Below are 10453 nucleotides of genomic sequence, written 5' to 3' on the forward strand. Positions count from 1 at the left end.
TCGACAAATGTATAAACAGTCGATGTATCGTAGACCTTCAAGTGTTACACCTTGTTGAAATAGTATGAGTAGGGATTGGTATTTGTTCTATTAACACTAACCAGAAGCAGACGCCTGTCATTATACCTATTATGTTAAATGCATATCGTGTATCCATTTGCGCCGTACGGCTATAAGTTGTTAAAATTGATAAATGATTGGGCAAACCAGATAGGTTCTGAATACATTGAGGACATAGAGTCGTATGTGCGAGAAAATCGTTGTGTACGATATCGCGAAGGAGGAACATTTAATCGACATTTCTAATTAAAGGTTTACGAAGACACGTGCATTTAGAGACGGGACGTTGAGTGATCATACTTCAAGCAACGAGGGAAGTTCAACCACCAGAGAAGAAACACGACTGGGAGGGAAGGAAGAAGAGAAAATACTGCACACAAGGATTGTGTGTGACTAACAACATCTTACATTAATATACATTGTATGTTGGGAATGACAGAACATGTACATTGCCTGGCATCTTCAGATGAAATACGACAAGGACACATAACATGAAGAGCAAATTAGCAGATATGTAACGGGACCATTGTGAGAGGAAATCAGAATAGAGTGCAGGTCAACCTGCCATACACATGTCATCGGCAAGGAGAAAAGAATATAAAGGATATCAAGAGAGCGTGTCTCTCTATACAAGAACGAACACAAACTAGGGAGTTAAGATCAAGGCATTATGGACATGAAGCTGTGACCTGACATTGTGATATTGTCGGTGAATTTCAAACTCCATAAATGACTTCGCCATTCCATGAGGGTAACGTGGTGGTAGTAGGGCAGAGGAAGAGGAGCCGAGACCTATTATGTGACAATCAGTAAAGTCACATGTTCGTTATTAGATCTTGGGTGGTAATATCGTATCGAACGCTCGAGCTGTCTATTTGTACAAACTTTCCATAGTATACATTACACAGCGTTGGCTGTTTAATTCGTCTCTACATTTGGATATATCTGTTTTCCATGCTAAAATTTTAACTGTTTCTTTTTTTTTTGTGTAAATGGAAACAATTCAAGCTGCCTTTGTTTTGCCCTAACGAGAATGCATTGTGTCTAAGAAGGACTTAAATACAGCTGTATGATAAAATATATTGTTTTCATTCACTGCTTATTACGTTTACAATTACGTTTACCATACACAGGGAATGCTCTTTTATACAGTGATAATGTCGTTAGTGCTGTTTGTTGCCGAAGGTAAATCTTAATGGTGAGTGAATTGTGAACACGATAGCTAACATGCTTGAGCTGTCCGTCTTTGAATGGTGCGACGTTTCTAATTCGTCGACAACGTTCCCGTTACAGGTGTCTGTAGGGACCCTGCAGTTTAATTTTGTATTCTGGATCGCTGGAACGTGTCATGCTGTTAATCGAATCGAATACCAACGTACAAATCAGCTCTGGGTTGAAACTGGAATCATTGGCCATATTCAAATTAACCAGACGAAGGTCAAATGATATACCCGAGCTTAACGTTATACAGATAGCTTCGAATCCGCATGTCCCTTGGGTGAATGCCCAAACACAATCACACTAATTATCATGTTGCGCTATCGTTCACCAACTGTTGGCATCATATCATGGTCGTGACTTCAATTAAATAACGCGTTAAATAAGCGTCACAATAATGTTACCGAAGTGCGAGGCTCATTTGCAAGTTTATTGTATGTCTATTGCATAAACTAATTTTTGCCCGGCAAATGGTCTCTGTTATAAATTATATGTATGTCTAAAAATATAATGGATATGCTCTATTGACCGGGCGTTAATAATACTATAAAGAAGTTTAATCTAAACACACAGCAAAAGCAATAGATATTAAATGATTCAATGGCTCCATTCCTGACAAAAACATAGATACCAATCAGTATGCCCGAAGCCAACGATTCTTCCGTTATACCTGTCTAACATATCCTGCTATTCACTCGACGATTTAACCACTGTATGCTTACGTATTTGAGAACTCGTGATAATGTTGGCAAACGTTGACATACGTTCTGGAAATCGTGAAAGTATGACAGGGGTATTAGGAACTAGTATAATACGTATGTACAACATACAAATTACGGCAATGTTTTACCGTGCACATGGAATTAATTCAATGATCAAATAACATTGCTTCTTGTGACTTAAATTGTTAACAGGAAAAAGTCAATATCATTTTGACAAGGCGCAGACCGCCTGTCTCTAGGGTGTTGTACTGGAGCGTGTCTCCCTATTAACGTGATGGTACAGGGTGATGGATCCCCCTATGACAACCAGCAAACAAAACAACGACAACGTGGCTTCTCGTCAATAATGGATAACTCCAATATCTCTGTGTCATGGAAAAGTATCGGCCATGACGGAAAAAAAACTTCATCCGTGCTGTTTATGTTACAGAATCCCTAAGGAGAATATATGCGCTATTAATTAATTGATCGGGATAAGAGTTTTGAAAGCATTGCGAACTTAACGGGTTTTTTTTAAATATATATTTAAGTAAAATTGAGTAAACATACACGTATGAATATACCTACACTCAAACTTTGTCTTACACACACAGCCAAATCTTATTATAATCTCTATCAAAGATTTGTGTAAATCAGTTATATAATTAATAATGGCATAACATTCTAGTTAAGGTATAGATGCTGTATATCACAGATAATGAAAACACCGATCTAGGTTAACTATAAGATTGTAGATTGCAAATATGGTAATGCGGAAACATAATAACAAAAAGGAACCAACCATGTGATTTCACAATGTAAAATCATCGTACCGGGGTAAGAAAAGTGTCATACGGTGTCAAATGACTGCCCAGTCAGCATGTCAACAATAGTGTATATGTTATTTCAAAATACATCTTTCATGGGAAATATATTTGTACCACTTGTATTTATAAGACGTGTATTATCACGTAATTTTGACATCATCATCCTTTTTATATCAACGAAAAGTATTGTAGAAATTCAGCACTCCTCAACTTCCCAGACCTTGCTATGCTTCTAATATACATTCGATTTAGTTGTCATTGATTACATGTAGTTGTAAAACGTGACTAGAAAAGAAAAACTGTGTAATTTCCAAGGTACGTAACATTGATGGTATGTTATCTAAACCAAACAACACGTAATCTGTGATATCCAAAACATGTAACTGGTACTGTTTGTTATCTTAAACAAGTAACACGTACTGTTTGTTATCTTTAACAAGTAACACGTACTGTTTGTTATCTTTAACAAGTAACACGTACTGTTTGTTATCTTTAACAAGTAACACGTACTGTTTGTTATCTTTAACAAGTAATGCGTACTGTTTGTTATCTTTAACAAGTAACACGTACTGTTTGTTATCTTAAACAAGTAACACGTACTGTTTGTTATCTTAAACAAGTAACACGTACTGTTTGTTATCTTAAACAAGTAATGCGTACTGTTTGTTATCTTAAACAAGTAACACGTACTGTTTGTTATCTTTAACAAGTAACACGTACTGTGTGTTATCTTAAACAAGTAACACGTACTGTGTGTTATCTTAAACAAGTAACACGTACTGTTTGTTATCTGTAACAAGTAACACGTACTGTGTGTTATCTTAAACAAGTAACACGTACTGTTTGTTATCTTTAACAAGTAACACGTACTGTGTGTTATTTTAAACAAGTAACACGTACTGTTTGTTATCTTTAACAAGTAACACGTACTGTGTGTTATCTTAAACAAGTAACACGTACTGTTTGTTATCTTTAACAAGTAACACGTACTGTTTGTTATTTTAAACAAGTAACTCGTACTGTTTGTTATTTTAAACAAGTAACACGTACTGTTTGTTATTTTAAACAAGTAACTCGTACTGTTTGTTATCTTAAACAAGTAACTTCTATTTTTACAGCTTGTTCGGAAGCTGGTGTGATTTTGATGTGTGTATATAAATATATTTATGTTAAATCACCGTAAGCTGCTTGTTCGTGGCCAATAATGAAATGACAAAGACGTACTGAATGAAAAAGGTCGTTTATTAAACTCCAAACGACGTCAGTGTCACCCAGAGACCGATAATCCCATGGGTGACCAAATAATGGTACAATTCAATTACAAAAAAAAAATACCTAGCTATTGACGATTTACAGTTCTCCATAGGTATTTGCCATTCACCCAAAGACCAATGATCCCAAGGGTAATACAACAAAATATGTAATGAAACAAATGATTGAAGTAGCATCAATTAATACAAACATTGACTAGACTTATATGACTTAGAAGAACTATCCAGTCACCCAGAGACCAATAATCCCAAGGGAGACACAACATTTATGTAATCATTCTGGTTAACAAATTACTAGAAAATTGACTAGATACCAAATTGACTAGATATTTCAAGAATTATATGCATTTGCCACGAAGGTGGGGTTCAATACCGCCACCGTACATCCAGAAAGGTCATTTTGCCCTTAGCGGATGTACCCCCACCCAGCTTACGGTGTTTTGAAAAACTGGTTATGTCCTACTAGGACCAAATATTTTCCCTATGAATAAGCAAGGTAAAAACAATATAGACAATATCATCCTAACAAAGCACTATATCATTTGTATCCTTAAGTAGTCTTATGACTTGTATCCTGTCCTTGGACCAATAATCCAAAGGGCAGGAAATACACTTTCACTGCAGAAGGCCTGGCAGAGTTGGGAGGCGAATATACTTTTTGTATGCAGACGATTTCCACCTGCCCATAACTTGTATCTGATCATCAGATATTACCGCCATGTGAGCAGATGTGGCCGAGCCGATATGGAAACTGTGTCCTTTGAATCTAGCAGGGTCCAGATCCGCCCAAATGAGGGCACGGTTAAGGTGATGGGAAAAATAAGGCCGGGGAACTGGTATCTGTCCTGGTAAGACAAAAAGGGGCCCTGAATTGGCCCCACGTATCTTTACATAATTTACCATGGCTTTAACAGGACAGTTAATGGAAAAGTTGGCCAAAACATTCAAGGTCACTGGATTGCCATAATGACCTTTGAAATGTTGTAATGTAAAACTAAACTTTGAAATAATCCCCTTGGATTTGGTAAAAATGAGACCGGTTGATGTGATGCAGGGATCATCACTTTTAGACCTCTGAGTTATCTCCCCTATTCTCAGGAAACTGCGGAATGCTAAGAGAAACATGGCTTGCAGCAAAGTTCGTTCATACCGACTACCCGTAGTGTGTTTCAGACCTGTTAATAACTTGCATAAGATAGGGTAAGTAATGGGCAGGCGTAAATCTGTAGCTCGATTTAACTTTGAATAACCTTTCAACATCTTGTGAATAACAAAATTATTGCCAGGGTCAGGGTGACCAGCCAGTTTGTTATAATACCCTATGGCTGATACATATGTTGCTATTGTTGATGCTGCCAGGCCTCGTGTAGAACTGTAAGCAATACATAAGGATAAACACTGAACACTAGTGGGAAACAGTTCAAACTCTAAATCGTTTGAGTTAGCAAAGTTCTGTAACTCACGATATGCTTTCTTGTAAACTTTACGTGACCGTGGAGCAAGCGCACTGGTTAGTAACAATGCCTTATGCATCAGAAGATTGTCCAGAGTTGGCCTAAGATGAATTCTGGTTCTCTGTTGACTTGGGGATGTTCCCTCAGAAAAGCACTGATCAGAAATCGTGAGAGCATATCCGCAGCAGTATTTTGGATACCAGGAATATGGCATGCTTTAAAAAGAATGTTATTCTTTAGGCATATTAAAACCAATCTGCGAATTAGGGACGTTAGGTTAATGTCCTTAGCTGTTTGACGGTTAACAACTTTTACTACAGCCAAGTTGTCAGAGTGGAACATAATGCATTTATTTTGGAACTTGTGTCCCCAGGTTTCTATGGCCAATACTAATGGGAAAAATTCTTTCACTGAAATATGGCAAGGAAGAACAGATTCAGCCCATCTTCCACAAAACCATGAGTGTTGAAAAATTGCACCAAAGCCAATATTACTGGCATCAGTGTAGAGGTGGAGCTGGTTTGAATTTCCCCATATGTAATCTAAAATCATGGTTTTACCATTGAAATCTGTGATAAAACTTAACCACATTGTTAAATCTTTCCTAACCTCTTGAGTGATTCGAATCAAGTGATGAGGGCGTTTAACCCCTTTTGTCAAGTTTATCAAACGTCTGAGAAATACTCTACCAGGGACGACAACTCTGCACGCAAAATTCAGGAGACCAATCAAGGATTGTATTTCCTTAAGAGTAACCTTTTTACGAGCGATCATGTGATTGATGTTGTTCCTGATCTTGTTTATTTTGTCCATGGGTAGCCTAGCTTCCATAAGAATGGAATCCAGTTCAACCCCTAAAAGTACCATAATTGTTGAAGGACCTTTAGTTTTTCTGATTTAATAGGAGTCCTAATATCTTTGCAGAATGAAAAAAAACTGTCCAACTGACTTTGGCATTTTGCTGTTTCAGGGGAGGTAACTATTAAAAAATCATCTAACACACGAACACAAGAATTTATCCCCAATTTATGCTCCGCCACCCAATGTAGTGTAGTACTGAAACTTTCAAATAAACTACATGATACAGATGCTCCCATCGGTAAGGTTTTGTCAAAATAATATTTTCCATTTACTTTAAAGCCTAATAATTCATGATCTTCATATAAGTATTGATTTAAATGCAGATTCTATATCGGTTTCAGCCATTATAGCACCTTCTCCTATGTTACAGATATGGATATTGCATGATCAATGGTTTGGTATTGAACTGAGCATTCCTCCGAAGGAATACCATCATTGATAGAAGAACCCTCTGGGTAACTAAGGTGGTGGATTACTCTAAACTCATTAGGGTTTTTTTTTTGGTACTAAACCTAGAGGAGAAACATGCAAGTTCTGAAATGGTGGGGTATCGAAAGGCCCCTCAATCCTGCCCGAGGATTTTTCATTATCTATTTTAGTTCGTAATACCCCTGGATGTTGTTTTACTGAAACTAAGTTATCTGCATCTCTAAATAATCTTGGACGACCAGGATAATGGAGATGAAAACCATTGGTAAGCTCTTCAATGAGATTGTCTGCTAAATGTGAGGGATAACCTTTTAGCAAATATTTAAGCCTAGGTACATTGATAGGAGTAACCACTGGGGCTGAGCTGTATATACCAGTATTACGGTAATTTGTTTTTATTTCCCTGGGAGGAGGAACCGCTTGACCCCGCCTTGCCAGTGGATCCTGGACAGGATTTTTTGGAACGATCTCCCCAACACTACTCACATTTGTGAAGGAATCTGCAGTTTTGTCTGGAACATACTGCTCTGTTGAAGGGGAAACAAACTTTACGCTTGCGGCTGTTGGTGTTTGTGTTTCCGTTAGCTTATTGGCCTCGAAAATTATTCGTTTTAGTAAACCCTTTAGTGATTGCCTTGGTATACAACTCCGTATTTAAACTACCCCATTGTAGGTTTTCCTGTGCCTTCCATTTCCTAAAGTTAGTGTCATAGTCTTGCCAATCCCCTTTATCAGTGGCTATTGTATTTACCATGGCACTATACTTCATTAATTGTGGGGTATCATTTGGATATTTCTGCGCATAGATTGCAACAAAGACCCCGAAAGCCTCGTTCCATTTTTCTATGGTGTTGATTCTATACGATTTATACCTAGAGACAAGGCCAAACTTCCCTGAGGTACTTTGGATATCCAAAACCTGGGGTTTAGCCTCAAATACTAAAGTCTCCAAATCTACATATTGGTTTCCCCATATCTGGCTGTTAGTTTTGGGGTCAATGTTGCAGTCTAGCGGTCGATTGCTACCTGTCACTGTTATTTCGGGTATAAGGCACCCAGGAGTGTCCTCTGTGGTCTCCTCTAGAAGATCGGTTACTGATATCTCCTGGTCTTGTGCTAGTGGCTGGGCAGTTGGTGTAGGGGTTGGTGTTGTGCCCTTGCTGGGATCTTTCATGTTATTTGTCATTAAGCTAAATAGCTCTTGAGCTATATCTTTAGCTGTTGGTACGGGCTGCGGCTGTGGCTGTGGTGGCTGCTGGTTGGCTATGGGTATTGCTGAGTCTGTCCGTCGAACCCTGGGTTGCTTTGTTTGTTTGGTGGAGCCAGATGGCAGCTTCCGCTTTCTGGTAAGCATTGTACTTTTCCTATGTAATTAAAACATGCTTTTGAGAAAAATGCATGCGACATTAATATTGACCAATGGATTTAATGCCACAAGTTTGGTGGCATTTTACATACAAGGTCTACCTGGTGTCCTACGGATATGGCTAATAGCCCCACCATGTTACATATGACATGGCCCAGGGGCTACCAGCTGAACTAGAACTACATGGTTAATAGCCCCACCATGCTACCTCTGACATGACCCAGGGGCTACCAGCTGAACTAGAACTACATGGTTAATAGCCCCACCATGCTACCTCTGACATGACCCAGGGGCTACCAGCTGAACTAGAAAGAATACATGGTTAATAGCCCCACCATGTTACCTATGACATGACTCAGGGGCTACCAACTGAAACTTGAATGAATGATATGACTACCGGACCTGTCATGTAACCTCTGACCTGACATAGGAGCCACTTATTAACTTAAAACATGGATGACGTAGCTAATTGCCTTGCCATTTTTTTCATTTTTTTTAAATTATTTTTTATCCATCCACATACACCTCAGATTATATTTACCATAGTTGGGAGGCAGGATCTTGTCACGACTGACAATTATGGCCCTCTTGATGTTGCCAATATATCGAGGGATACCTATGTGTTGGGACAGGTGAACTCCGTCTGAATTCATAAATTCCCTCTGTGAATTCTTCAAACCTCTTAACCTCCAATATTTAACCCATGTAAGATCTTTACAGAGTTCTTTCAAACGTTGGTTGGCTTTAATCACCTTATTATTAAATGTTTCCACTTGTATTGAACGTGTTTTCCTACGTTGTAACATTTGTAATATAATAACATGTTTGACATCTAAACCAGCGTGTAAAAATTCTGCGAAGGCAAATATATGCTGTGCTAATTTTTCAGGTTCAACACCCGCACTATCTAAATCATTGCAACCGATGTGCAAAATACATATGTCAGGTTTAGCTTTGATCACTTGGTGAGTGAATGCATTCTTACTAGTGGCAGAGACCTATATACTAGGGATTCGCAGCAACCGCTTTTCTCGCAGAGTCACGACCTCACCTATTGTTCTCATAACCGGAGGTATATTTAGCACGAGATCTAGCGAGACCAAGCGCTGCGGCTGCGCAATAAGTGGATATCGGAGTTGTTTATATTAGTGACATGTGCCGTGCCAAGAGATGGCGACGACTGTCTGTGCACATGTGTCACCGCGTTTGGCCGAGATAACTTCACACTGGCGATAGTTATACCTATGCACTGTAATGTATATCGGCAGATGTGAACAACGATATTTAAGTAGTGTCTAACCGAAAAAAGCACCATTTTACCGTTAAAGATTCATATAGAAACATATGGAAAATGTCGTCCGATTTTCTGCCATTAGACGATGATCTAAATTTAGATGTATAGAGAAATTTACTGACGACGATTCTTATATTTTCGATAGTGATACTGACTTCAGTCAGTGCTTCCCTAATTATACCGGACTCTTACAAGGGGAAATATAATCACCTGTGTTATTTCTTTGTATCTAAATACACTTTATTAATGACAACTGTCCAAGTATTGAATTACAGATGCTTGATCTTTTCTTGCTAATGTATACCGACGACATGGCTTTATTTGTTAACTGCCCAGAAGATTTACAAATTATGTTGGATTCTATATATGCATATACCATAAAATGGAATCTGGAGGTCAATGTTGATATAACTAAAATCATGGTGTTTAGAAATTGTGGACAAATAAGAAATAATGAGCCATGGAAATATAATAATGAATAATAATGACAATATAGAAATTGTTGACAGTTTTAAATACTTGGTTATGCTGTTCAACTACAATGGGAAGTTTTACAAAACACAAAAACTCTCTTAGAAATCATTGCTTGAATGTAGAAACTTATTGTTCTATTTTTGATTCGTATGTAAATAGTATTTTACGTTATGCATCGGAAATATGGGGATTTCATAAAGCACCGGATGTCGAAAGCGTACATTAGAAATTCTGTAAAAAAAAGTACTTAACTTAATAAGGTGCCTAAATCAACTTGCAATGACTTCGTTTACTGTGAATTTGGTAGATTACCATTAACTATTATGAGAAAATTAAGAGTGTTCAAATATTGGTGAAACAGTCGGATACTCTGGTATTGAAAACATGTCTTGATGAAATGGTAAATGAGAATGACGTGTGGATATGTGACATTAAGAATGAATTAGCCACTTTAGGTATTGAGTACATGTTTATTCTAATTCACCAGTAGACTATGCT

At 37.9% G+C, this 10453-nt stretch overlaps 1 protein-coding gene across 1 annotated transcript; it reads right to left on the reverse strand.

Annotated features, from left to right (window-relative positions):
* Nucleotides 1-4692: 4692 nt before the first annotated feature.
* LOC117340766 lies at nucleotides 4693-5745 on the reverse strand. Its single transcript, XM_033902528.1, has one exon. It carries the CDS (start codon nucleotides 5743-5745, stop codon nucleotides 4693-4695), a length of 1053 nt encoding a protein of 350 aa, XP_033758419.1.
* Between the last annotated feature and the right edge of the window lie 4708 nt (nucleotides 5746-10453).

This window comes from Pecten maximus, chromosome 13 (assembly GCF_902652985.1).
Source record: "Pecten maximus chromosome 13, xPecMax1.1, whole genome shotgun sequence".
NCBI lineage: Eukaryota > Metazoa > Mollusca > Bivalvia > Pectinida > Pectinidae > Pecten > Pecten maximus.

Bases quoted from the DNA above. Each gene is read 5' to 3' on its own strand.
- LOC117340766 (XM_033902528.1), bottom strand. From the start codon at position 5,745: ATGCCATATTCCTGGTATCCAAAATACTGCTGCGGATATGCTCTCACG.